Source organism: Coccidioides posadasii, chromosome 2, assembly GCF_018416015.2.
Source record: "Coccidioides posadasii str. Silveira chromosome 2, complete sequence".
Lineage (NCBI taxonomy): Eukaryota > Fungi > Ascomycota > Eurotiomycetes > Onygenales > Onygenaceae > Coccidioides > Coccidioides posadasii.
The window spans coordinates 6475756-6503035 of NC_089408.1; the positions used below are offsets into that span (position 1 = coordinate 6475756).

Sequence of the window (27280 nt, forward strand, 5' to 3'; positions counted from 1 at the left end):
AGTCAAAACCAAAAGATCATGTTCAGGTGGGCACGGCATTCCCCTGCGATTGTGTTCATTGAGACGGAGAATGGTGTGTTTTATCTCCGTTTCCTTTCTCCGTATTTCCCTCAAATATGGTCCAAGTAAGAGCCCAATTGAGTATCGCTATCAAAGCTAGCGCCCACCAGACACCTCCCACAATGTTATTTTTCAACCCCAGGCCCAATCCCCATCCAGCAAGTAGCGGGCCTACTGCTCTTGCACCGCATGCGACACTCTGCGCTACACCATGTACGGTGGCTAGGACGCTGGGATCAGGCACAGAGTTATTAACCAGGATAACAGTCGCCGGAATAGAAAATGTCCTCGAAATGACCTGCAGGAATATCACAGCCGACAAGGCAGGCCAGATGACATACGATCGATCTGGTAACAGGACGAGAAAAGGTGCCAATGAGTAGGCCAGAGGAGAAAAGGGTAAAAATACCCTGAATGCTCTCAACGTGCCGAGGCGGAACTGCCATCGCGGGTAGACGAGTATCTGGAATGGCAGACCGATGATTCCAATTATGGCGGTTGCTAGGCCGACGCGAGAGCTGGGCATCCCTAGACCGCCTCCGAAGAGGAAAAGACCCTCGCGGCTGTTTGGAGCGCGGGGCGCCGGCAGGAATAGGAAACATAGAGCATTGAAGCCGCTCGTGTGTAGCGGAAGTACGAAGTGGGTGAGCAGGGTAAGGAGAACGTTCCGGGTCCACACTTGTCGAAACGGAGGGCGCTTGCGACGGATGGTGGGCGTTCGATTGGTCGTGGGACTCGCTGGTGCGGATCGAGCTGGTTCACTGGGCTGTAAGTCGATAGAGTCCACTCTTTCTTCGTCGAACGTTTGGTTGAGCGGTCGATAAGTGTAAGAAGATGGCCGCCTTGCAACCTTTTTCCACAACCAGCGACCCCAATCGGAACGATGTTTGACGATCTCGTGTGTCTAGTGGTTGGAGGGGGGGAAGGTTAGCTCAAGGAATCCGAAATCCGTGGGCTCTGGGAAGAGCTTACTTCATCAAGTCCCAAGAACACTGCAACAAGTGCGATTAACATGAACAATGCACTGATGAAATTTGGTAATGCGTAGGGCCATTGCTTCATCCACCAGACACCATCTTTGCCACCGATCAGGGAGCCCGGACCAAATAATCCAGGGTAGTTCTTGACCGGGTCTGCTAGAATCCCACCAAGTATCGGTCCCAAGATCATGCCAGTGTTAAAGCACATAGGTAGAAGCAGAAACGCTCGCGACTGATACCTAGTAGATGTCTATCAGAAAGTCGAAACAAAAACAAATTTGCAAGGAGTGTACGGGTATTTTGATAAGCTTACTCTTTCCCTTCGATTATCTCTGCAATCATCGCTCTCATCACTCCGGCATTGCTATTCAATGCACCGCCTAGTATTCGGAAGACCACAGCGGCAGCGAAGGACTTAGAGAGACCAAAACCAACCGAGGATAAGCAGGCACCAAACAGTCCTATAAGCAACACCCGCTTTCTGCCAAAGAATTCGGTGTCTGCTAGCCGTCCCCATATCACACCCGTAGCAAACTGCGCAGCAGTAAAGCATCCTTGCAAGATACCCGCTTGTGTGGAAACCGTAGAGTCTGGAAGCGATGGATCGAAGGATTTCACCTGGTGGAACATATAGGCTTGAAGCGACGTCTGTGCAAGAGGCTCTGCTAGACGGGCGACAGTGATGATGGCCAACTGGCCCTTTTTCGGAAGCGAGCGCCACGACACCGGCTTCGCGCTAGGACCCTCAGCGCCATCGAGGGCAGTGGTCTCGTCTTCCTCGTTGTACGAGTATCGACGTCTGCGGCGGGAAGGAGAGAATGGAGGCTCGAGCGGAGGGCGTGACGCTTCAGACATCATACCTGTTAGGTCCGGAGTGCCCGATTGCACGCTACGATGATCGTCATCACTCATCCGCCGCCGCCGGTCGCTGCCATCAGAAAATGGTCGGTTAAGCTCATCTTCAGATGAAGCGGATTTAGCGAGATCATCTCTCGATTCAAAACGCGATCCCATTCAAAAGGTGACGGGAACTTGGAGGCACGCCCTTTGCCAAGCGGCCTCGTGCAGACAAGCTTTTTTGATTGTGCCGATTGCCGGGAAAAACGCGCGGGCCAATAGTTAACTGCTAAGTTGCTCGGCTGGGTGGGCTGGTTTCTCAACTCTCACGATGCACTGAACAAAGTATATAGAGATCATGGAGTACAAACGGAGCTTTTATTCAAAAGATAACGCTTCGCAAAGCCTCTTGCTAATTCCATGCTTACCCAAGCCTAAATCGCTGTTCGTGGCGATGACGATCCCGGCTCGCTGTTGACGGAGAAATATATTCCGCTTTCTTTTGGATGGCGGAAGCTTGATTGCATCGTTTAACGAAAACTGCTTCCCAGCGGCGGAAGCATTTGCGGAGTATTTCTTCAATGGTTCCCTGATATGATCATATTCGACAAATAACCGGGTGAATGCTATACCATGAATCTCAGTCGCTGTGAGACGGTTAGTCCAATGTGAAGCAAACCGTCCAAGGTGACGACTTAACTGTGCCAAAACCCGGGATTACTTGAAGTATGAAGGCCGTAGAATTACTTCAAGAGACAGTTCACTTACACAAGAGACCCACCCATATCGTCATCTGCACTCTTCTTGGAGTGTACTTCTTGTGCCGTTGGTGAATAGCGATAAAGGAAAAGGAGGACGAAAGGGGGTAAGACGGGGTATTAATTACAGCATGCGCTTCAGCGACTCGCAATATGACTGGAGATGGCAGACACGCTAGGAATATATGCTTAATTCTCGGATATCTACTGGTCCAACTCCAGGGCACATGGTAAAATTACACGTTCTTTGTTTCTGTAACCCCTATAATGATTGATGGGGGGCCATATCAGGAGGAATATACACCCTGCAAAAACAATGATTTGAAGTCTAGAGTCAGAAAATTCGACAATTAGCATAGATTCTTTGAAGCTGATGGTATCCTGTCGTCAGTAACCGTCCTTGGAGAAAACTCCGCCCTTGACCCATCATGCGCTCGGAATATAATTAGGCCTGTAGAAAACTGGATGAAAGCCCAAATCGCCAGATCCCCTGTCACTGGTGCCATTTCTTTCAAGAAAGGAGAGAGAAAAGCGATGGAGCGAGATGTATCAAGGAAGGACGTAGTTGTGCTATACGAGATAGCAGCGCCACGTCTCTACCACTATAATTTGCACTCAATTGTCTGTCCACCTTCCCAGGTATCACCCGGCTCAAGGGTCTGCCAACCGACTACCGATCCCGCCTCAACACAGATCATATTTTTATATGCCTCGTCAGGAGCAAAATCGGCCATTCCCTTGGCCTTTTCAATCCACGGGTTCCACACAACGACGTCATTCAGCGACTCACGGGTAATAGAGAAGATTGGCTTGTCAGATTCCGACGCTATAACTATTGGCACTTTGGGGTCCAGAGACTGATAGACCCGGTCTACCTCCCCTTCAACTGCGAGTGCCGGGGATGATTCTGTGAAAGCCTCAGCGTTCCGGACTTTATCAACGTATGTTTTCGACTGAAGGTTCTGGACTCGAATTTTGGAGATATCCTATTTAGAGCCCAAGTGTAAGCCACCTTGGAGGGGAATCCGTAATTCTACGGTGGGGATGGTGTGACCCATACCTCGACCTTAAAGTAAGAATGCAGCAGAGTCTGAAATTCAAACGATTTCAAGCCCTCGTTCTGTACCCGTAACGAGGTCTCCAGGCTTCGTTTGCTCAAAGTAACGCTGTAGACCAAGCCAAATTCATAGGGCCAGTCGCCTTTGAACTTGTCGCTAAGCATAGAGTTTGAGAGGCCAAAGTCAAGCTTAACGCTTGCTCCGCTCTCTGACTCGGATGTAGATTTACCAAGCAATTCCCATGAGGAATTACGCACGAAGCCGTGTTGTGGAAGGGCGGACGTGGCATGATTCTGCGGAGGAGGTCCAAACACCTAAGTCAAAAACATTGCGAGCCAAAGTCAGTTTATTGTCGTCTGTAGTAATCTAACGGATGGGATGTTTAGTCTCTCAGCGTACGGGGAAGACCAGTGGAATTCCACCACGAATAGGTTTTGAGCCGTCCAGATGGGCCTTTTCACTCAGGAACAGTAGCTCGTGTCCGTTGGCCAGCTTCCATGAGGTGACTGTGGCTCCAAAGAGATGAACTGTGACTGATTCCCCCGAAGCCAGCGAGGCCTGTACCCTCCCGTCCTGAACGGTGACCGACGGTTGCGGGAGAGAGGAGGTGACTGGAATGGCAGCGGGCTTGTTTGAACGGTCCATTGTCGCCGAGTTCAATTGCTTGCCAGCGAATGCAGGTCGAGAGATGAGTTGCAGGAAAGAGAGCGAGCTGGCGTCCAATGGACCGATATGAGCTGGAGGGGCCGGTCGGTCTTGGGCTCAGACAATGCGTGTCTGAGCCAACAGCAAAATGACATAACACTGGCCGTTGTTTGGTGTTCGCCCCGCCGCCGCCACGGGTGCCTTCCAGCGGTGGTTGCCGCCCGGTGATTGGCTGGGCCGGGCGCTCGGCGGGTAGCCTAGCAATTTAGTGCGGGGTACGCAGTAGGGGCTTGCTGGGGGGGCTCGCCGCAGGGAGGACGCTGGGCATTGTGCAGCGCGCACTGCGATCCACGGACGGGGAGGATGGGATGAGCCCATCGCACCCAGGTCTCGAACAAGTCTGATGGTCGAGTGGGACCGCACATCGACACTAACCACCCTGACGGCGCTCCTTATAAGCACCACTTAGACTACCTGCGCTTTCAGGGGGTCACACGCGGCCTACTGGTCGAGCATATATGTATGGAGTAAAATCAGGGCGTCGCTTAAAGAGCCGATGTACGTACGGAGTATATCGTGGCCTTATTGAGTGTAAATTAGTGGTAGGTACTCCGTACAAACGCTGTTCATGATGACTTTCCAGGTACACAGGCCCAACTATCAACGGCTAACTAAATCAAATCCCCTTCAATTCTCCTTCTCCTTGACGCTAGCAAATGGCAACAAACATGACCTCGCTGTGTCACTTGTCTTCTTGAGATGAAGCTAGTTTTGCCCTCGCTTTGTTCCTATCTTGCTATCAAGCACAGCAATTAGAGTAGTGGTTGCCCACAGCCCGTAGTCAAAACATGTGCAACTACATCTCAACTCTGGAGAGAGGGAGATACTGCTCATCAAAACCAAACTTGAAATTGTACTTGTTGGCTGTCACAATCATTTTCCCTCACTTCTGCCATGGAAATCAAGTTGTGTGCAATTGGTAATAGAAGCTCATGGAAGTGTCTAAACTAGAGCTTAAGACTCTTAATGTTGTCGCCTTCCAGGGAAATTGTGTCATCATCGGAGTCGACCCAGCTTTCTGTGAGCATGGAGTGAAAGCTCTTGCTGCCTTCCATCAACTTGGCTTTGTCAATGTGAGTTGGCGCGAGCTTTTCTGACAATGTGGTTTATTTGTTTTCGGGTCAATTTCCATATCCCTTTCACGGTGGTATTCGATAACCTTCACTTGTAGATTGCCAGCGTCAGTTCCCACGTCTGATGCAAGGAGATGTTTGTTCAAAGCAGTGGATGGATGTGATGGAACGGTACCCAATTGATTAGATTTGTTAAAGGTTGATAGGAGGGAATCTGGTCTGCTTCCTCCACTGAGCTTCCCAGTCATCATCTCAAGCACTGAATCCGGAGCAATGGATGTGAAGAAACATGTAGAAGTGTAATAGAACCAGGTAAAGCTTGGTTGAAACAACGAGCACCTGAGATTACAGAAACAGGGATCCCAATACCAGCGCCATCCATATGCATAGTCCTAGTGTCAAGACATAATCAACAGAAGAATCGAGCACGCTCACCTGGAACACCAAAGGGTAACGCATAAAGATTTGATGAAAGAGTCCAGAGCGCCATCACATCTACAATACAATAGGGATAATGATCATTTTTTCCCCGGGGGGGGGGGGGGGGGAAGGAAGGTTCTCATCACCCAGCATGTCTTCTCACTGCTTCATGAGCTTCCATTTTAATATCAAACATAACATCGTCAATTTCCCGCAAAAAAGTCTTCTCGAAGGAAGCTCCTTTGATGCAGTCGAGAACGGATCGGAGAGATGCAAGGACAGAGACATTGAGAGTCTCCGGGCCATTCTCTACGAGAGGCTCACATGGAGTCGCCTTTACTTGTGGGATGTTGTCCTCTCCAGTACCGCCTTCTGATCCGGTCTGCTCGAACACTGCGACTCGCTCCACCTTTGAAACATTGTCCATCTCTGATCCTCCGCATCCAGAGGTTGCCTCGGCATCTTCAGTGGCCGGCCTTCCGCGAAGCCGGAGTGATCTTCGTTGAGGACATGTCTGCGAACCGGGAGAGCCTGGATTCGTCGCGTTTGGCTGGTTTTTGCGTGCGGATGGCCTGGTTGACTTACGACTCCGTTGTGATTTTGTTGACTGCATCTCACTCGTTAGACCGGGCGATTCCTGCAGGGCTGTCTGATCTGCAGAATTGGAGGTAAATCCGGAGAGGTCCGGGCCTGGGCATCTTCCAACCTCGACGGAGAGACCTGTACCACGAGTAAGTCGCTTTGTCCGGTCCTTCCGAGTGTCAGCAACGTCTCTTTTTCGCTTTTTCGCAGAGGTCGAAACCCGGGCTTTAGCATCAGATAACTCTAGGTCCATAGAAAGCTCTAGGTCTTGCTCAAGCTGGGAAGCAATCTGCTGTTCTAGCTGGTCGCTGAACGAATCGGGAACAAGGTCAACGTCCTTCTTCTGTTCCGCACTATCCTTACGTGTTTCGAGTAGGGCAGGTAAGGCCCGTCTATTTGTGCCGGGAGGGCCTTGAGCGATTGGCTTTTCGACGGGAGGATCGTCGGATGATGGTGACTGCGACTCCTGTGACTCCTGCGGGTCATGAAAGAAGGTGTCAACTGCGATTGTAGGACCTTTCTGGACACATGCACCGTTTCCTTGAATTTCAACGACATTATTTTGGTTGCCCGGTGGAGTTGGCCCCAATGCTACAGTTCCACTTCTGAACTGCGAGTGAGGAGTTGCTGACGATGATTTAGCGCTCGGCTCATTGGGTTTTTTTGGTGTTTTAGTTTTCTGAGGCCTCGATGATGCTGAAGCAGCGTTGATGTTGGGTGAGGAGCTCCACTCAAATGCTGATAGAGAGAAATCGGTGAGCTCCTGTGCGCTCTGTTCTTTAGAGCCTGGTGTCGGGGAAGAAAATGTGAAATCATCCTCATTCGCGCCTGATTCCGCCGCAATAACGGGAGTAAGTGGCTCGCTGGCGAATTGGTCCGAATCCGGGTGGGTCTCCTTGGAGGCAGCACCCGGAATCTTGGGGGATATGGCAGCTGTGGGAGCACCGGGAAACAATGATGCATTTTCTAGACGCTGCCTTTCCCTCACATCCTTTTGACGCTCCGTAAGGAGTTGTGTTTCTGGCAAAGCATTGGATGATGGAGAAGACTCCACAGGGACAAATTGTATTTGTGAACTATCGTGGCGTAACCGGGATTTTGGGGTTGCAGTTTTACTACTTTTAGGCGAACAAGCTCTCCGTTTAGTACGGCTATCCTTCTTCGAGGATGAGGGAGTAACCATCAGGGATGGTGAGCTTGAAGGTCTTTTATAAATCCTGTCGCGCCGGCTCATCGGTCCAAGTGGCGAGTCGATATTTGGTGACTCTTCTGGAGAACTTAGGAATTTATGTGGCGGAAAGGATTCCTGACCATTATTAGCAAATTAGGCGCAGACTGGGAACGTATTCGTGAATACCTTGAGTTCCAGTTCATGCTGCCAGCCTGGGAGCCGGATGCTTGTAGATGCCCCCAACTTTCCCAACGCTGCCTCTAATCGAGCTGGGTACTTCAGAGTCTCCTGTAGCCCGAATGTCGAGTTCCATTCTCTAATAAAGCTGTTAACAATGGACTTATGGCGCGATTCAAATCCGGAGGCGACCATTGGAGTCAACTGATTCAATAGTTGGGAGTCAGTACTCCCAGAGGAGCGCAGGGACTGAAAACTAGCCAACACGATGTTCCGAACCTATAAACATGAACGTTAATTTTCAAACTAATTGGCATCAATAGCTTTTACCTACAGCCATGGCGAGGCACTTATCAGAGCCAGATGTGGCGCTATATTGGCCTTGAGCATCAGTAATCCACACGGAAAGGCCATTTTGAAGCTTCTCCAAGAGCGTTGATTGAAAGTCCGGAGGGCATTTGTCAAAGCAGCGCGCCACTGCTTCGAGCAAAATAAGCGTATCGCTTTTGCTAAACTCCTTTTGCTTGACATAGGCATCCTGTAGGGCTCTTGTAACGAGCAACAGCAACTTTTCGCAAGAAATAATGTTAATGTTTTGATGCTTGGGGCCGGTAATTGTTTGCGCAAAGGGCGGCAATTGCTTTGCAGTATGGGTACCCGGAAAGACAATTGCTTCGAATAGCTTTACGACGCGTGGAATTGATAAAAAAGAGGCACTATTGCAATCTTCAGAGATTGCGTCAATCGCAGCAGATACAGCGGCGTCATCCCCTTCGGTTCGCACAACCGAGATCATAGATTGGAAGAGCTCGATCCATTCTGGCAAAGAACCCGGCAATTTATTTCCGACTTTCAAAATGGCAACAGCCTTGTTGAAATCGCCAACACTGATGTCATCTCGTCGCTTATTCGGTGTGCCTATATGAGCTTCCTTCAAGCACTCCATTGTTACAGTGGATATGGCTTTCCAGGCATCTTGCACACGAGATACAGACGGTGGAATTTCCGTCCCGGCTTCTTCGAGGATTTCTGTGAATTGTCGAAGTATCTCCAATCGGGGGCTCCTTGAGGAGTGTCCAGATACAGCGAGCCGGATTAAGTCGTTGACAAGGTCATAGTATTCGGACGTTGGTGCGGAAGGAAAGGAATTAAGGATCATATTAAATAAATGAAGAATAGGGGCCCGTGTGATTCCATCTTTTTGGTGTCGGTGGGTGGGAGTCTGCGCCGGTTGAAAGGTGTCTTGGGTGGTTCTCAAAAGTAACTTGTCAGTAAATGGAAACGGCGTGATAATTGATATCATGTTGGTTAATAAAAAGCGGAAGCGACTGAGGAATAAATCAAGGTTGTCTGTCAATTTTGCATTCAATGATGTTTGGGTTTCTCTCCAGACGCGTTGAAGCATGTCCAGTAGGGCTGCAATAGCTTTCATTAACTCTGAAGAGGGCTGAATTTCTTTGCTGGACGCGTCGGATAAGGCCTTCATCATATGAATCCAGGCAAGGCCTATCGGGGAGCCTGTAATGGCATCGTCACTCCAGTCGGCGTTCTTGAAAAACGATTCAAAAATCGGAAGGATTACAGCAATCCTTGACCGCACCCATCTGCAATCCAGTCGTAGCAGGTCTTCTGGCTTGAACCTTGCGGTTTCAAGCACTTTTCCCTCAACCCAAACTTTAGGATGGGGATTCCAAAGGAGTTCCGCAAAGATTCTACATGCAAATCGCATGTTACTATGATTCGAATTCAATCGATGCTGGAACGGAGAAGATATATATTCTTGCCAGCAGGCATCCAGACGTTCATGCGAGGCGGAGGGTCGAAAGGAATAATAAAGTAAATTGCAATAGCTGGAAAGCGCCCGATCGATGAGCGGAGTAAAAGTCTCATCCTTTCTACGTTCTAGTTGTAGAAATACCGGCTTGCTCAGAAAGGTCAGATCCTTCCCAGCCGGCTCGTTTGTTTGCGATGCATATACCAAACGATCCCAGGCAACCAAAGCTTGAGTCTTCGTTGGCGTGTCACTGCAATTAAAGCACTTCTGTATAACCAAGATCCACCGCCTGAAACTTGCCCATCCGTTCAAAGACGCTCGTGGCTTCCGTAGGAGGAGAATAATAACGCTCCAGATCTGAGGCACATAAACGCTTCCATCTCGGCTTGTGACCATTGTTATCAATCGGCTGCATAATTCGTCAGAAAACTTTGCACCATTTTCCATGGTCAAGTCCAAAGCATCTTGAGTAGCCTTTGAGATTGACGGGTTTGGACCAAATGACTTTGCAGCCTCCAATCCGAGTTTAATAGCTCGTACTCGGATGTCTTTCACTCGATGAAACATAGCCTTTATAACATGATCAATCCACAGGCTCGCATAAGTTGCCATCAATGAGCGTGCTTGCTTCAGTAGACCTTCATAGATACCTAATCGCATCATAACTATTGATTTACCGCCGAGCCGGGTTGTGATATCCTCTAAAGTGTGCAAGAGCAGCGTGATTCTCGAGGAGGTGAAAAGCTTCGGCTGAAAACTCTGCACATATAAAATGCGCATATCGTCGATGACAATAGTCTTCGGTGTGGACGGGTTTTGAAGAGATCCAATGGCAAGATCGAGGACAAAGCTTTTGAAGTCATCCGAAATACGTCCAGCGAACTTGGGGTTCCAAAGAAGCAAACACAGGAGGCTTGAAGCTTGGTGAAGAAGAGATATTTCAAGATGTTTAAATGCGCTTGATGTAATAGTGAGGTCTCGGCGAATATATTGCGTTAATAAAGGCATCTTCTCTAGTAATGCAGCCGCATCGGGCAGGTCAGCGTATGCGGCCAGGCTGCCCAGTAACTGCATATATGCATCGGTTCTTGAAACGCGACAATCTCCTTCAAGCTGCTGCATAATGGAGTCCAACATGCTAGGCAGATCGTCCATCGGACTCGACCGTGGTTCGTCTGGGGTCTCGACATATGGTCTGCTCTTGAGAATGGACTTCGCTGGTTTGCATTGTTTTGAGGGACGTAAGCTCGGCAAAGGAGGCCTTGAATTCTTTGCAAGCGAGGCTGGAAACTCAGGTGCCTTGATATAACTTGTCAATGGAGAGAAATTAACGCGTTTCAAGCTTCTCGCTGAGAGTGGATGCGGGGAGATTAGAGACGTTGAGGAGTGTTCGTTGGCAGGAGGGGAGCATTGAAGTTCAGACGTCCGTCTAACTTGTTCTGTCCGTGAGACTGATGAAGATCGTGGAGGAGTTGGTGGGCGGGCTGGGAGGGCGCTCAGTCCGCCTTTGTCGACCATGCTTGCCAGGGAGAATAAAATGAAAAACGATCAAAACTGCCCAATTCAAATCAAAACATGCGAATAAAGAACATATCGAACATAAACTGATGGGATTGAGTAATCCTCCAACTCGAGGCTATGGAAGTTCATCGCGCGCGGTCTGCTTGGTAACTACCATTTTTTGCCATGAGAATCGGCGGCGAGCGTTGGATGCTGAGAGCGCGAGCCGCGTGAGATCGCGGTCGTGTAACTCATCGACGCGTCGAGCGTGATTACATAATAGATTCCAATTTAACACGCGGGTTCTTGGCGCTCTTCGGAGCGAGCAGGAGATCGTCTGCTCCGTCGGCAAAGAGTTGCATTTCATCGCAAGCTCCCCCACATCAGCTCTCTATGCTCTCGGATGAAGGAGCTCCCAAAAGCATACTCTGTACTCCGTACTCCGTACAGAGTAGTTAACATGACTTCCTGGGGGAGAAAATGTGGTGAATGACTGCATTAACCTTTGCCTGCACCCCATATGGAGGATCTCCCATTTCCAATTGTATTGTTTTGGTTACAACAGGGCATCTCTACGGAGTACCCCAAGCAGTTTGACTTTAAGTAACTACCTCAATGCATCCCCACCCGTAGAAATCGAATTCCTTTTTGCCTTTTTTCCTTTCTTAAATTGACCTTTATGTCAGCATCTTGTCCCCTTCGTTAGCAGCATGCCTCACCTGTCCACCCCAAAATCCCACTTTACTACATTTTCGTCGTAACGCGACTTGATTGCCATCAATTTGAGCCTATTCATCAGCTTTAAACTATAATGGGCGGCATACTCTGTTTTAACATGGTTGATATGAGAAAGGGATCTACTCCGTACAGGATACTTCAAACCCGACGCCTTTCATGTCGCCAAGATGTGAATTTGTTGAGCGTGACTGTGTAATTTGCCCTAATCCTGGCACTACCTGAATGTTGATCTGTCAACTCGCTGCCAGTTGGAAGCTGGGACTCTCTTGCTATCCAGCCTACCTTCTCTATCCGTTCCCCCCCTCCGGCCTCCTCTTTTTGTGTCTCTGTGCGTGCAAGAGTGTGTGCTGGATGCAGGCTCGTATCAGAAAACAAAGAGATGATATGAAAAACAGGGTGTTATTGGCTACAAGTATGCAGCGAGCAGGGAAACAATTTGGATTATACAGTAGAGTGATTCACACCAAAATAGAAATTGTGCTGAAGTTTGAAGGATGGAGCAGTGCATGTAAAATTAAGCAACAGTTTGGTGCATTGATAATGAGGAGCCATGGACTGTGCATTACATCGTGCGGGCTGCACAGTCTAGAGGAGTGGTCCAGAATGAACAGTAGCCACATAGGTAATGGCTGCTTGGACGGTGCTGCACGTTATCCTGGACGAGATCCTGGAGAATCCTGTACTCTTTGTGTCCCTATGCCTTGGTTTTCTTCCTGTAGCGGTGGTAAAGCTAAAATTTCATAATGAGGACTGTTCACGGGGCAGATATCTAATCCATGCAATGGTCATTGAAGGAAAGTTTTGTCAAAATCCAGGCACCTGATGAATGACAGCTATCAGGTGATGATCTCGCAGCAGATTTCTTGCATGATGGTCAACTTCGTTTCCGGAGCTTTGAACCTCACCCATCAATGGTGCACCGCAATTGGTGGGAGCTGGGTTGGAGGCGCCGGGACCGGTCAGCGGGACGATTTTTTTAGCTCATTAACTCTCGATTGAATGCGGGAAAAGCTCTTATCAGCCAGGCCAAAGCCCAGATATTTAGTAAGTAGTATTTATGCTGTAAATCCAAGCTAGGCTACTTCCTCCAATTTGCGCGCCCTAGAACTGAAGCACTGTCTTTGCGATCCGGCTATAAACGCCGGGGTGTTTGTTCGCGACTTTGTTTGAGGAGCTTCGGGTCGCAACCGATCATTGACCTTACCTAACTCCTGGCCCACCACGACGGCAGCTCAGTTGGGCCCCGAAACTTCTTAACGTTTCAACCTTCCTCCTCTTGACTGTAGCAGCTTGAGGAACAGCTTCGGACTTCACTCGAAGTCATTCTCTATCGTCAGCATGGATACGCCCGAACTACATGGCCAAGGTGCGTTCTTTACAGGGTGGCGCAACGACGATGCTTTCCCCACCCATAATCTCTCCCAGGTCATCACTGCGGCTAACGCGGGGGGTAGAAAAGCTCGAAGAGGTCACACGGCTTCTTGACATCCTCAAGAGAGATTTCGGTGAGAGAAGACTTGAGCGTGCCAGTATGTGGATAGCGTATCGCCGAATATTTTGCATTTGCTAAGGCAGGTTTTCATAGGACGCATTGAAGTTCTTCAAAAGCTTCGCGTTCATGGGCGCAAACCCGAGAATGCTGGTCCCATTTTTGAAAAAGAGGCATGGAAATTATACGCAGACCCATCTGTCGCCGAATTAACCGGTGATTAGGGAATCGATGTTCTCTCCTCATACGGATTTGGGGAAAAGGACGTTGAAATATCTCGAGAAGCCCTTCGTTGTCTTGCGAATGCTCTCTTCCTCGAAAAAGAGACTCGTCAAATATTTGTGGACTTGGGAAATGGGCATAAGGCGGCTGAGAAGCTCAAAGTGAGTTCTGACAGGCGTGGTTGTTCCAACAAAGCTGCTAACTCATTATGGTGAAGGAAGACAATTCAGACGATGAATTCCTAGCCGCCCGTCTCCTATTTTTTACAACGTACGGTTCTAATTTGGATTTTAATAAGCTATTTGACGAGCACGCCTTGGGAGAAAGCATGAACAATGTATGTCTAGCGATGACGCTTTCGGCTTTTCTTCCATCTGCGGCTAACGTACATATCCAGCACATATATCGGCATTCAAAACAATTTTCTAAAGGCAAAAAGAAGGAACTGACGCAGATTGATGAGCTCGGTCTATCAGAAACTCTCAAGCTGATGTATAACGTGACTAGCTATTACCCTGACCAGGTCGATGCATTTTCTCCTTCGATTCCCCATATATTGAAGATTTTAAACCACATTGAGATACCCACGCCACCGCTCCAGGCACCTGTGAACTATTTAATCAACGCTTTACTTAATCTCGACCTTGAGGCCAAGAAAACGAACCATTTCAGCACGAATCCTCTCTTTCCGAAGTTTGATCAAAACTGCAACGTTGATAAGTTGATTAATATCTTGGACCAAGCCGTTGCGGTGCATAAACCTTCCCACTTGGATACGTTGGCGCTACCCCTTCTCACCCTCCTAAGGAAAATCTACGATATCGCACCTGAAGGGTCCCGGAAGTATATGGAATGGCTTCTTCTTCCAGACGACAGCGAGAGAGACCTACCAATTGGACAGTCGAATACACTGTCTTCGAGACTTCTGCGTCTTTCGACATCCCCTGTTGCTCCTCATCTAAGAGAAGGCATATCAGCGCTGATGTTTGAACTATCTGGCCGTAACGCCAGTGATTTTGTGAGGAATGTTGGTTATGGGTTTGCCGCGGGATTTCTTATGTCCCACAATATGTCTATCCCCGAAACTGCAAAGGAGGCATTCAGCACGAGACCCACGAAGCCAGGCGAGCAAACCGTCCCGATAAACCCGATCACTGGCCAAAGGCTTGATGCTGAGCCCCAGGATACCGGACCTCCAATGACAATGGAAGAAAAGGAAAGAGAGGCAGAAAGGCTCTTCGTCCTTTTTGAAAGGTAGCTCTTTGCCCCTCTAAAGTTTAGTCTGTTTCTGACTGACAACCGTAGGCTTCGAGCAACGGGCGTTGTTAACGTCGAAAACCCTGTCAAAACTGCACTTAGCGAGGGCCGCTTTGAAGAGCTGGACGATCTTGATTAACGCTCGATGCAACCTATTATCTCATTTATTATCTCTGCCAATCGGCTACGAGCGCCTCTAACGCTTCCTGTTTTTGTTTGAATTTTGACAAATGTACGGAGTATGATACTGGGAGGAAATGTTGGCTTGGAAAGCAAGGTTTTTCCAATCTATTAATTCTAATTTCAATGCAAATATGGAATGCTCCGTAAGGGGCACTAACTAAAGAATGAGAACGCAATGACCATTGCAGTTTTTTCTCGGCAGAGATGTCAAGGCAAATTTTTCGGCCATCCAAGGCCAAAGAACCTGATTGTACGGAGTAGGTGTCATTATAACCGGAGATAGCCCGTGGTTCTCAACGGGAACCCGTGTAACTACGTCACTCTCGCCAATTTATCAAAGCTTCCTTTGTTTTCACCTCCATTGCAGAACTTGGATTCCGCCGAATCCGGGGAATGGCGGCCAGCAGAAGCGCATTCAAAGATATGTCCGCTGTGGGGTTCCGTCAGCTGACTCGGCCCAAAGCACAACTTTGAAGTTTCAGCTCCAGTTAACCAATGTAATCCACCCCCGGGCGGGACCGCCGCCCGAGTGAGACACCAAAATATACATACAAATCTCAACTTTTGCTCTCTTACAACATTGTTCCAGTAAAAAGACAATAAAATACTTTAACTTAAGAAATAATTATTATATTTAGATAATTCTTATAATTTACAAAGTTTATTATATCTGTATAGTATCTTCTTCATATTATAATGATCAGACATAAACTTGTTAAGATATAAGAGAGCAAAAAGTTGAGATTTGAATGTACGGAGTATATTTTGGTTTTTCGCTTGGTGGTAGATTAAGTTACGTGGTTAGTTAGCTAGTTATGTCATCTGTGGCGTCATCGAAAATAGTTTAGCACATGAGCCACATATGTGGCTTGAACCGTCCCGAAGCCACCTGCAGGTTCGTGAAGCTTCATGGGGACGAGGGGCATTGGACGAGGGGCATTTATACACAGCGTGACGATTTTTGGTGTAAAGGTCGAAATATCCTACTAATTGGATTGCTATTTTTCCCTGAACCATTTGAATTGTGCTATATACCCCATTTAACTCAGCATTTGAATTTAAACGACTGTCACGATCGAATTGGCTGAGCGAACAGCTCCGTCTCGAAGGACTCTCTCCAACGAAAAAATCAAAATGTCACAACCAGTACCAGCAGGATTTGATCCAGAGAAGGCAGAGAACTTGGAAGATGTGTGTTATAAACAATGGCTTTGATTTTTCTTTTTCCCCTATTTTACATCAACAGTACTAACATAAAAATCCTTTTGCTTCTGCAGATTGAGAAGCAGTTTGCAGTGAAAGGTTCGTCAATGCCTACAACCAAAGGCTTTCCTTCCTCCCTTTAAGACCAGTAACAAGCATACTGAATTTTGGGCGCTTTCATTAGCTGTCCAGCAAATGGCAACTTACTGGGCTATCCTCGAGAAAACACCTGGCTCCAAATTACGACTTACGAAATTAGATGACGAGATATATGAGCATTTCAGGAATGAATTTCCTGGCTTCGATGTCAAAGGCACTATTGATGAAGACCAAATGAAAAGCAAAGAGGGAAAAGAGAAGTGGCGCAATTTTGCTATGGCGTACGAGAAGAAGGTTAATGATTACAATTTTGGGACGTTGCTAAGGAAAAATCCGAAGTGGGAGTATGGTGAGAAGGAAACCATGTTCGGTATGTCCCATTCACCATCGACTCTGACATGATTTGATAACCATGCGGTTTGCTGAGGCCCCTTTGGAAGACATTGCTAATGACGTTTTGATCTTGGGAATTCCAGTGATTCGAATGCAATTCTATGCCATAGAGATCGCAAGGTGAGCAGGTCGACGGCTATCTGATATTTCTTCTTTCCGCTAAAGCTTCCATTCTAGAAACCGAGAAGGCCTCAATGACTGGATTTATGAAGAGTCCCAAAAAGGGGCTTAGAATACTTCGTGCAGCTAATGGTGTTCAACTTAAACAGCTCCATCTACCTATTATACGTGCCTGGACTCTTGCACATCGATTGCTGAATTGAAAATTCAGCTTGAATTTGCATATGTTGCGATGCATTTTGAAGTCAGCATCAGTTTCACGAAACACCAGACTTGTACTCTATATACATACATGCTACATAAGGTCGGCAGATACAGTTCTTGCTTTGCCATGCACTACACTGTGAATTTTAGTTTGATTCTGGAGCCCGGACTGAATATTGTCTATTGTACGGTCAGCCCGTCTCTGATAAGATCAATAGATTGTCCAACGAAGAGTCAAGTTACAGACCATGTAAATATACATACATGAATTGGCTACAGCACAATTATCCAAAGAGAGTCCATCGCTATGCCATACATATGCTAAAGAATGACAAACAAGCTAATCTAATGTAAGTCTAAGAGAGGGGGCTAATCTTCGGGAAATGATGCATGAAAAAGACAAAGAGGGACACATTTATGCGACATTGGCATTGCATATAAAAAATGTATGTATTTAATTTCAGTTTTGCAGTGTTCGACTCAACGCCCTTATCAAGCGGGGAGAAAAGAGGGTAAACATCTTAAACCTACGCTGAAGTTGATTTTATGAACATTTGTGATGATCATCGCTTTAATCATAATTCTTCTGTTCCGACGTTGGGCGGTTCAGATCAGCCTCTTCATGAGACGAGGCGTGAGAAGTGCCGGCCGTTCTATTTTCGAGAGGCAACTCCTCAACCGGCGGGAGTTCATATTTGGCACTCTGCCATGGTTTGACCCTGAGAATATACAACGTATCCAATTCTTCCAAGGTGCGGCCCGAGCCTTCAATAACCCCGAAATACACAGTGGCCGCTGCGAGAAACAGACATCCGGCGAAAACATAGCCGTATCTGAAATCAATCTTCTCGGTGATAAAGGGGGTAAAGAAGCCGATGAGGAAGTTCCAGAGCCAGTTAGACGCGGTGGCGAGAGCCATTGATCGTGCACGGTAGCGAGATGGGTATAATTCTGCGACGATGGCCCAGATCATGGGGCCCCATGTACTTGCGAATCCAAGAATGAACAGACAGGCGAAGACAACCATGGCAGTGCCTGCCTTGGGAGTGCTCTCGGGGCGCTCCAAATCCAGAGCGAAGTGGCCAACAGATGCAAAGATAAGGAAGCAAATGAACATCCATCCCGCACCCACGATCAAGGATTTGCGGCGGCCAAAGTGTTCAATGTTGTATAAACCGAGAAATGTACTGCCAAAATTGACAGCTCCGAGAATCATTTGAGTTACATAGCTGTTCTCGACGCCAGCGCCTTTAAAGATAACGGTGCCATAGTAGAAGAAGTAATTAGCACCGGTCAGCTGTTGAAGTGCTTGAAGGATGATGCCAAGCAGGAGCCTATATCTCATTCTAGGCGCACGGAACATTTGCCACCAACTTTCATCTTTGGCAGCCATATCCTCTTCGTACTTTTGCTGGATCTCGACGAATTCTTCATGTAGCCTTTTATGATTTTCAGGAATTCCGTAGAACTTCATCATTGTTCTCTTTGCTTCCGCGATCTTGCCTTGGCGGTAAGCATACCGTGGGGACTCGGGGAAGAACATCATTCCAAACCCTAGAATGAGAAGCCAAAGGAAAGTGACCGCCATCGGAATTCTCCACGAGCCAGTGTTGTCAATTCCCTCAGTTCCGTAGTTGATACAATTTGCGACGAATATACCTAAGGTAATAAAGAGTTGATAGGTACTAAAAATAAAATGTTAGCGTGGTGCTTTCGCCTCTTTGTGCTCGGTAGTATCCTACCTGATCATAGCACCCCTGATGTGCTTAGGGGCACTCTCACCCTGGTATAGAGGTACCAGGAGCGAGAGAGCACCGACTCCAAGACCAGCGATCCAACGACCAATAACAACTTGCCACCAGTCTGGTGCTTCTGAAGCCACTTGGACAATGATACCGACAGCGAGCACAATACACCATGAAGATATTGACCACTTCCGCCCCAGTCGGTCTGCAATGGGTCCAGCAATCAACGCGCCCATCAAAGTACCGACAGAAAGCTATACACGACACATATCGATCATTAGCTTTGTCATCCGAAGCTCCACGACAATGCGCGAAGACACTTACTATTGCCACGATCAAACCAGACCTAACGTTGCTGAAATGATAGCCATCCCCGGTGGCGTCTTTCTCACCAAACCTTTTCAAGAAATCCTCCATGGCCAGGATTCCAGAAATCTGGCCGGTATCATAGCCAAAGAGAAATCCACCCATGGAGACGAACATCCCCATGATAACTGAGTGCAATGTCACCCATCGGATTGGAGTTTCCACGAACTGGCCGGCTTGGGCCTCTGCATGTTGAGCGGAGACATCCTTTTCCAATTCAGATGAGGCTCTATTTCGCCCAAAATGGATATAATCTCTAAGTTTTTCCATTTCTCACTTCTTGCGAGATATGTAAGAAGTTGGCAATAGTTATATCTCCACTGATATATCAGATGCACACGAAGGTGTAGTGGAAGGGGTGTCAAGGGATGGACGGCAAAAAAAAAAGGCAAAGGAAAAGAGGCAACTACCCCGTAGCTAAGATGACGATCTTAGCCAACTTTTGCCGACGCATAATTTTATGTTCGACCGACGTGGAGCATCTGGAGCTTTTAAATCCCCCAGTATTGCAAACTCTGCGAGCTAGTATCTTCCGCCGTGCCAAACAAGGAAGATGGTCAGGCGCCTCATATCCCTGGCGCTCCGGCTCGAGTCAACTGACATAGTGGAAACTGGAAGCTCAAACCGCTCCACGAAGCCTTGGAGGTCATGGCCGGCGAGAAAATCTCTGGGTCAGTCTCCATGGGGAACCCCAACACCTTGGATCAAGCGTCGGAGATCTTATCGGCGGGGCGAATAAGTGTACAGATGTACTCCGTACGGACTGCGTACTATGTAGAGATTGGGCTGCGCATCGGCAAGCCACTCCAGGATAAAAGCCGGGGTGTTTCAGTTCCATGGTTTCCATTTCACACATAGCAAATCGGACCACATACGTGCCACCGCATCAAAGTAAAATCAGTCAACGTTGGAAACTCTATGTAGCCCGGAACGCTGATAACCGCTAGTTCTCTTTTACTTTTGCCTTTCGGACCTTGAGGAAAATCGGTGGAGAACATATGTGGAATCCCACCTATGACGTACCGACTGGGCAAGGTATCCAGCAAGCAGTGATGATCTTCGCCTTCGTTCCCTTTTGATAGCCGCTAGTTACCTTACTAGTGGCAACGAATATCGAAAATGTGGAAGTCTCATTCCTTCTACCAAGGCCGTACGCCTGAAGGAATCGCTTTATTCATAAGGCTATCTGTAGGGACGGGACCGAAAAGCTTGTATAGAGTAACTATGCAGTTAACTTTTGAACAAGATGCGGTCATATATTTCATGCACCATTGGCATGGTGAGTGCGCCTCCACGCAGTGGAGACTGGCTACTCACGGAGGACTTTTTTTTTTTTGGCCAGCACCGGACGATGGGCCTTGGGCTCGATGAGACTTTTTCTGGGCAGATGAAAGTTTAGTTCAAGGTAAGCTACTTATTCTGTATAGGGCTACTCCGTACCTAGTTGAAAAATCACTTTTGCTCGTTTGGAGATGCTTTTGGATGAATACGTTTGTTAGACTAGCAACTGCAAGTGGTTCGCTGGAATTCCAATCCTTTTCTCTTTGAAGTGCTTAGCCTACTCCTAATTCCATTTGACACTTGCTGAAAGGACGGAGTTGACTGGAAACCCAAGGCAGCAAAGCAAAATTTTGGCCTTTTGGCTCTTTAAACTTAGCCGCGCAAAGTCTTTGAAGACCGTAGTGGTGTTATTGTCGGATCGAGTCCATGTTCAATTGCCATCACCTTATTCAAAAGCTACGTGGTTATAGCTTCATCATAACCGTGGGCTGAGATCGGCATCTAAGCTTAAAATCGTTGGTTAATATATGCCCCAGATGTAGTATATCATCCCTAATCAGCCGTCGGTGCTCCGAAGTTCATGATAGCTAGTTGTCTTTGGATGATGGGGTCTATTACCTCTCATCACCCATCCGGACTCTTCTAGGCTAGTTTGCCAAAATGATACTTGCCAGCCAACCTCTATCGCTTCCCATGACCTGGACAACTGCCTAGTGCCGAACTTCACAAAGTGACTTGGCCCTGACAAACATGGACCTTCTACCTACCATCGTAAAATCGAGATAACCGGCACCGAGCCACGACCTAAATGCCCAGGCAGATAACGATTTGCTTCAACCTGGCAAATTCCATACCGACGGGTTCAGTGCTGAGCGATTGAGGCAGCTGCTCGTCGTCACGGTGCGTTTGACCATGCGAGTGTTGTGAGAATTTGTCTTCATTTGGTGAATTAAAACTAGCGACATTTTCTCACTTGATCGAGCTGGCAATCAAGTCTAGCCCAGAGGGGAAGTTGTGGGGAGTAACTCAGTGAGTTCGAATCTGAGAGGTTCAGTTATTGATCGCTCGTGTGTATGCGTGTGTATTCTCAATTCGGTTAACTCCAACATCTTATGCTTCTTACATCTTTAAATAACGCAGCTGGATGCTTGTCTGGAGCGGTGCTCGTGCAGGTTTTCATGTATTTATTGCCATCCTAAGAGACAACTCTGCTTTTTCGGCGTTTCTCTCCCATCAATTGACGTAAAATAATCAAAAACTTGCCCAAATCCAACTCTAATTTGCCTGCATGGATTCATCTTCACAAATAAATCTTCCTGAAGCTGATGGTTTGGATGGCCCCTTCAGCATGTTGAAAACGTAGATTTTGATGGCAGTGAGACAAATGCTCACTTGTTAAGAGCCGGCATGCGACGAAATTTCAGTAGGGCTGGATCGACAGTGCTTATCCACTTTGTATGCAGCTTGCAGTCGAGGTTTGCGCGGTGGCGTCTGGCTGTGCAAGGCTGGCGGCGAGGTAAAACACTTTTAAGGCGAACTCTTTTGGCCTGCAAACTGGGATTTGCTCGATTTTCGTGGGCAATCCAGACATTTAACAGTCTCTTGTTCGCGGATTCCATGTAATTATAATCTCGTTGGATGGTCGTCGGACCACGATAGAGAGATAAACGTATACCAGGAGTACCACGAGTCATAAAATCAAGTCCCCTGAGGCAGAAATCAAGCTCCTTGACGACCTAAAACCCACATCCAGAGGAACGGAGTGTGGATTAGAAAAGTTGGAATACCATGGACACTCACAATTTGGGTTGCAGCCCTGTCTTGGCTTCCAACCAAGGCTCGTCTCGGGAGCCGGACTCTGTGCTTCCGGCCGTGCGATTTGGACCTCACAAAACCTGCCCCAGGGCGAAAACAAATACCGTCTGGCATCGCTGACACGGTGATATCACTTTGAAAGGCTCGTTGCGAGAGGCTGCAGCTGGACGCGTGAGATCGACGCCCCCTCTTTTTCTTGAGAATTCCCGTGGACTAAAAGAGGGATTGAAGCATGGGCCTGTTGCGCCAACCTATCATCTTGCCAAACAGCTCGCCATGCACCGAGCGCCAAAAATGGCTTTGCGCCATTTCTTGGAGATAAGAAGTTTCCATTGGATTAGTTTTTCGGTTTTGATGGGAAAATGCATATATGTCCTCCATATGGCTGACTCCGTACATATCTATCGCTTCTGACGGCGTTTCTTTGTTACTGTGGTGCTTTGGAACAATATACGAGAACAATAGCAAGAGAGCCTCCAAGAACTCCTATTGACATACATTCCGCCATGTCTCTGGGATCATTATCTTCACTCTCCACCAATCTATTCTCATATCCATCCGGGATCTATTGTGTTGAATCCCACGCTCACGAGCAGAAAGGCTAACCGTCGCATGTTCTTACCTTCCTTTCCTCTTCAAATTAGCTTAAACCCGAACAATGATATCTGATTTCTGGAGACAGTCCACTGGCATCAAGCATTTCCATGGCTTCAGAAACATTGGCAGGAGAGATGTTAGCAGAAACAGTTTCTGTTTGCGACCCAGGACCGGAGAGGACATGGATGTCGTTATTTTACTTCACAACAAGGAGGCATATCATACCCTTCCTTGCAGCAGTGATATTTGCCCTCGCGAGTGGACTCACATTTCCTCTTCTTGCAATCATACTTGGTCGCATCTTCAATGAGCTTACGAATTTTGGCGCCCATTCGATCGCCACAGCACAGCTGATGGATGCAATCTCCGTCAATTGCATATTCCTGTTTGCCTTGGGACTCTCCATTTGGTTTATCCAGTCTGCCTATCTTTCTTTATGGATTGTTTTTGGAGAATTGCAGGTAAAGAGAGCTCGCGACGAGCTTTTCAAAGAATTGCTCGCTAAGGAAACGAAATGGTTTGATTTGACTACAGATGGAGTCACTGCGCTTCTACCACGCATTCAATCGTAAGCGACCTTGTGCCAAATTGATTGAATGACAACTTTAAGCTGATAACTTTTCTAGACACATGCGAGATTTCCAGTTGGCAGTTTCTCAGCCTTTGGGCTCTGTATTCCAGGGCATGGTCGCGTCTCTCACTGGCCTCATACTGGCGCTTTATATCTCATGGAGCCTTACTCTTATCTCCCTTGCCACGGTTCCTGTCTGTGCTGTGGTCATATCCGTAATCTCGATGAAAATACAGCCGGAGATCAAAGCACAGCGGCAAGAATTGGATAGAGCCTCTAAATTTTCCAGCAACGCTGTTTACTCGATCGACGTCGTTAAAGTAATGAATGGACAGGCCCTGGAAATAGAAAATTATATGTCTGCAATTCGCGCGGCTGCCCGTCACTACCTCAAACAAGTACGATTTACTGCTATCGAAATAGGATCTATCCACATGTTAACGTTTGGAATGTTCGTTCAGGGCTTTTGGTATGGAGCCTATCTTGTTTCAGTCGGAAAGTTGAATCCAGGACAAGTCTTAACCACATTCTGGGCATGCCTCCAAGCCACGCAGTCAATCGAGAATATCATTCCTCAGCTGCTTGTCCTTGAAAAGGGAAGGGCCGCGGCGACAGCCCTCAAGGACATTCTTGGCCATGTGCACCCGATCAACGGCTCGAGTGGATTGATGAGCGAGAACAAAACTCCGCAATTTTGCGATGGGGACATAAAATTCGACAATGTAAGTTTCGATTCCGCTTTCCAAGGCACATGTTGACTCCTTTGAGGTCACCTTTGCGTATCCATCTCAACCCGATCGCTTGGTTTTGAACCGCTGCTCCTTCTTCTTTCCCGCTGGCAATATCACTTTTGTCGTTGGGAGGAGTGGATCAGGGAAAAGCACCCTAGGAAATCTATTGTTGAGGTTTTATGCTCCCGCTTCTGGGGAAATATTGATTGACGGTGTTCCAATTCATTCTTTGGACATCAACTGGATTCGGAACAATATCACTTTGGTGCAGCAACAAAGCCCGCTCTTCAACGAATCAATCATTAGAAATATCGCTTTCGGTGCTCAAGACCCTGTCGGTGTTAGGCTGGATGATATTGTCGGCTGCGTCTCTTTTGCGCACTTGAAAGAAACTGTCCAGTCCATGCCTAACGGCCTTGATACCGTGGTTGGGCTGGGCGGTGACCGCCTTAGTGGCGGACAGCGACAGCGGGTAGCTTTAGCCAGGTCGCATCTGAGGGATACGCCTATTCTTATCATGGATGAATCAACAAGCGCCTTGGACTATTATACACGAATAGCCATTATGGACTCCCTTCGGAAATGGAGAAAAGGAAAGACTACAGTTATTATCACGCATGATCTATCTCAGATAGACGAGCAAGACTTTGTCTATGTCGTGGATAATGGAAGAATATCTTGTCAAGGATATAAGACAGGGCTCGATAGTCAACATCAGCCCATTATCATTCCTTCGCCAAAACGCGCTAGGATCAAGTCCAGCGAAGTGGGCGATATTACGTCAGGTCCCGTATCGTTTGTTGGCTATCCAGATTCCCAAAGGCCTCCGAGCTTTCTACCCCGGCCAATGAGCCCAGACTATTCAGTCAATAATTGCTCCCGTCTTGTCTTTTCCCCGGTGTCTTACTCCCCAGTATTTCGTCAGTCGCGCTATCATTTATCTTCAAATCAGCCTAGCCCAAGTCATTCGCTCGAACCGTCGGCCCATTTCCAAAGTTCAATGTCCCATTCAGGGGAACTTGGCACCAGATTCGCGGCACTATCGCCTTTGAGCAAGCATTCAGAGGTCGAGCAGCTTAGGTATCAAGCTTCAATATCAGAGGCGTCACCGTCCATTCATCAACAAGGTTCCCTATTCCAAACCTTGCGTACTGTTGTGCCTTCTTTATCCAAGACAGAAAATATTCTGTTGACATTGGGGTTCATCGCTGCGTTCTTTCACGCTGCTGCCACCCCGGCATTTGCTTTTCTATTCTCTCAGTTGCTCAGCACATTCTACCTGACTGAAGACCGTCTTCCAGCTGCTCTACGTTATGCACTGGGCATCCTTGGCGTGTCGATTGCAAATGGTATTGCGTCCTTCTGGCTGCACTACCTTTTGGAACGTTGCGGGCATGCTTGGGTCGATCGATTGCGTCACCAAGCAATCAGTCGGATCGTCCAACAGCCTAAAACTTGGTTTGAGAATTGTCCTAACAATGCTTCAAGCTTAGTTAATTGTTTAGATCGTAATGCCGAGGAAATGAGAAATCTTGTGGGGAGATTCTCTGGCTTTATGTTTGTTGCTGCCGTGATGATGGTGATGGGCACAGTATGGGGTCTGGCACTATGTTGGAGACTAACTTTGGTTGGCTGCGCATGTGCGCCGGTCCTTTATGCGCTTACAAGAGTGTTTGAGAAAGTAAGCGGGTATTGGGAAGCTCGCTGTAACAATGCAGCAGAGGTCGTGTCGGGTATATTCTCCGAGACGTTCTTGGATATTCGCAACGTTCGATCCCTCACTCTGGAGTCCTACTTCCACAGAAAGCATTTTCTTGCAAACTTGGAGACTCTAGCTATAGGGATAAAGAGAGGGTGCTATACGGGCTTCATGTTTGGCTTGTCAGAGTCATCTATCGTATTTGTCTACGGTATGTGGCAAAGCTCTTTGCAGTTCACTACAGGCTCTAACAGTTTCATGCAGCTCTTGTATTTTACTATGGGGCATTATTGGTTTCTTCGATGCAGTACTCCACAAAGGCAATCTTGACTGTCTTTTCTATGTTGCTGTTTAGCATGGCCAATGTTAAAGCGGTCCTTTCCCTTGGTAAGAGCTAAATTCTTGCATACGATCTCCAACTCAATACCAACATTCTCTGCTAGTTCCACAGATCAGCTCTTCTAGAGATAGTGCCACTCAGGTTTTGCAGCTCGCAGGGCTACCGAGCGATCGGTCTCATGAGCACGAAGGCCATCTGCGTATCCTACATCCGGTACCCATCAAATTCACTGCTGTTAATTTCAGCTATCCAGCCCAGCCAGACAAACTCGTTTTGCACAACTTCAACTTGACCATCAATGAAAACACCTGCACAGCCATTGTAGGTCGCTCTGGTTCGGGCAAGTCCACCATCGCATCCCTTGTTCTCGCACTTTACCCCACCAAGACTAGGAGAATTAGGCATCTAGGGCAAAAAGAGGGTTCAATATCCCTTGGAGGCCTAGACCTTCGAGAAATTCACGTCCCAACGCTCCGCTCACTGATATCCATCGTTCCCCAACGACCCGTGATATTCCCCATTTCCATCCGTGAAAACATCAGTTACGGGCTCGAGGAATCAAATTTCTACAATACACTCGAGAACGTTCGTGCTGCCGCTAAGGCAGCTGGGATCGATGATTTTATCTCTTCCCTTCCATCAGGGTACGATACCATTGTCGGTGATGGAGGTGTTGGCTTGTCTGGCGGCCAAACGCAACGCTTGGTTATTGCCAGGGCACTCATTCGTCGGCCGCGAGTCTTGATTTTGGATGAGGCCACATCGAGCTTAGACGTTGAGAGTGCGGCAGCTATTAAACGCACGGTGAGTAGGTTGATGAGGGCGCGGGATGGCCGACGCGGTGGTGGCTTAACAGTGGTTATTATTACCCATGCGAAGGAGATGATGCAGGTGGCAGACAGGGTGGTGGTAGTTGATAAGGGGGAAGTGGTTGAGGAAGGACCTTTCGAGGACCTGGTAAATAAGCATGGTGGTGAGTTGAGAAGGCTGTTGAGAGTAAGTGAGTGCATGTGATTGAATGATTTCCAGATGAACATGTCATCAGCAGGCTGACATATTGGTTGGGTTACATTTTGGTGGGCATTTTGATCGCTTGCAAGGCCTTTTTATGCGATGATTAAATTGGTTTATG

The 27280-nt window shown here is 47.7% G+C and overlaps 9 protein-coding genes across 9 annotated transcripts; 3 read left to right on the forward strand and 6 right to left on the reverse strand.

Moving 5' to 3' along the window:
- Positions 1-25: 25 nt before the first annotated feature.
- D8B26_004526 (uncharacterized protein) lies at positions 26-2652 on the reverse strand. Its single transcript, XM_066124518.1, has 3 exons — positions 1354-2652; positions 1033-1279; positions 26-964 (listed from the first exon to the last, which is right to left on the reverse strand). Exons 1-3 carry the CDS (start codon positions 2052-2054, stop codon positions 56-58), a joined length of 1857 nt encoding a protein of 618 aa, XP_065980599.1. The 5' UTR covers positions 2055-2652; the 3' UTR covers positions 26-55.
- Positions 2653-2880: 228 nt separating this feature from the next.
- Positions 2881-4474, reverse strand: D8B26_004527 (uncharacterized protein). The gene is made up of 3 exons (XM_003065045.2): positions 4093-4474; positions 3696-4007; positions 2881-3621 (listed from the first exon to the last, which is right to left on the reverse strand). Exons 1-3 carry the CDS (start codon positions 4336-4338, stop codon positions 3238-3240), a joined length of 942 nt encoding a protein of 313 aa, XP_003065091.1. The 5' UTR covers positions 4339-4474; the 3' UTR covers positions 2881-3237.
- Positions 4475-6033: 1559 nt separating this feature from the next.
- D8B26_004528 (uncharacterized protein) lies at positions 6034-7707 on the reverse strand (the record flags this gene model as incomplete). Its single annotated transcript, XM_066124519.1, has 1 exon — positions 6034-7707. One exon carries the CDS (start codon positions 7705-7707, stop codon positions 6034-6036), a length of 1674 nt encoding a protein of 557 aa, XP_065980600.1.
- Positions 7708-7797: 90 nt separating this feature from the next.
- D8B26_004529 (uncharacterized protein) lies at positions 7798-11251 on the reverse strand (the record flags this gene model as incomplete). The annotated part of the gene is made up of 2 exons (XM_003065046.2): positions 8156-11251; positions 7798-8100 (listed from the first exon to the last, which is right to left on the reverse strand). The coding sequence occupies exons 1-2, from the start codon at positions 11111-11113 to the stop codon at positions 7798-7800; spliced, it is 3261 nt and encodes a 1086-aa protein (XP_003065092.2). The 5' UTR covers positions 11114-11251.
- Positions 11252-13171: 1920 nt separating this feature from the next.
- D8B26_004530 (uncharacterized protein) lies at positions 13172-14940 on the forward strand (the record flags this gene model as incomplete). Its single annotated transcript, XM_003065047.2, has 7 exons — positions 13172-13199; positions 13288-13362; positions 13419-13495; positions 13547-13705; positions 13762-13881; positions 13942-14798; positions 14850-14940. The coding sequence occupies 7 exons, from the start codon at positions 13172-13174 to the stop codon at positions 14938-14940; spliced, it is 1407 nt and encodes a 468-aa protein (XP_003065093.2).
- Positions 14941-15896: 956 nt separating this feature from the next.
- On the forward strand, positions 15897-17287 carry D8B26_004531 (uncharacterized protein). The gene is made up of 5 exons (XM_003065048.2): positions 15897-16175; positions 16262-16286; positions 16372-16656; positions 16763-16799; positions 16857-17287. The coding sequence occupies exons 1-5, from the start codon at positions 16119-16121 to the stop codon at positions 16909-16911; spliced, it is 459 nt and encodes a 152-aa protein (XP_003065094.1). The 5' UTR covers positions 15897-16118; the 3' UTR covers positions 16912-17287.
- Positions 17288-17574: 287 nt separating this feature from the next.
- HXT1 (hexose transporter hxt1) lies at positions 17575-19384 on the reverse strand (the record flags this gene model as incomplete). Its single annotated transcript, XM_003065049.2, has 3 exons — positions 17575-18688; positions 18746-19002; positions 19073-19384. The coding sequence occupies 3 exons, from the start codon at positions 19382-19384 to the stop codon at positions 17575-17577; spliced, it is 1683 nt and encodes a 560-aa protein (XP_003065095.2).
- Positions 19385-21783: 2399 nt separating this feature from the next.
- D8B26_004533 (uncharacterized protein) lies at positions 21784-22089 on the reverse strand (the record flags this gene model as incomplete). Its single annotated transcript, XM_066124520.1, has 1 exon — positions 21784-22089. The coding sequence occupies one exon, from the start codon at positions 22087-22089 to the stop codon at positions 21784-21786; it is 306 nt and encodes a 101-aa protein (XP_065980601.1).
- An 852-nt stretch (positions 22090-22941) lies between these two features.
- Positions 22942-27162, forward strand: D8B26_004534 (uncharacterized protein; the record flags this gene model as incomplete). Its single annotated transcript, XM_003070315.2, has 5 exons — positions 22942-23375; positions 23434-24100; positions 24147-26019; positions 26073-26195; positions 26252-27162. 5 exons carry the CDS (start codon positions 22942-22944, stop codon positions 27160-27162), a joined length of 4008 nt encoding a protein of 1335 aa, XP_003070361.2.
- Positions 27163-27280: the final 118 nt, after the last annotated feature.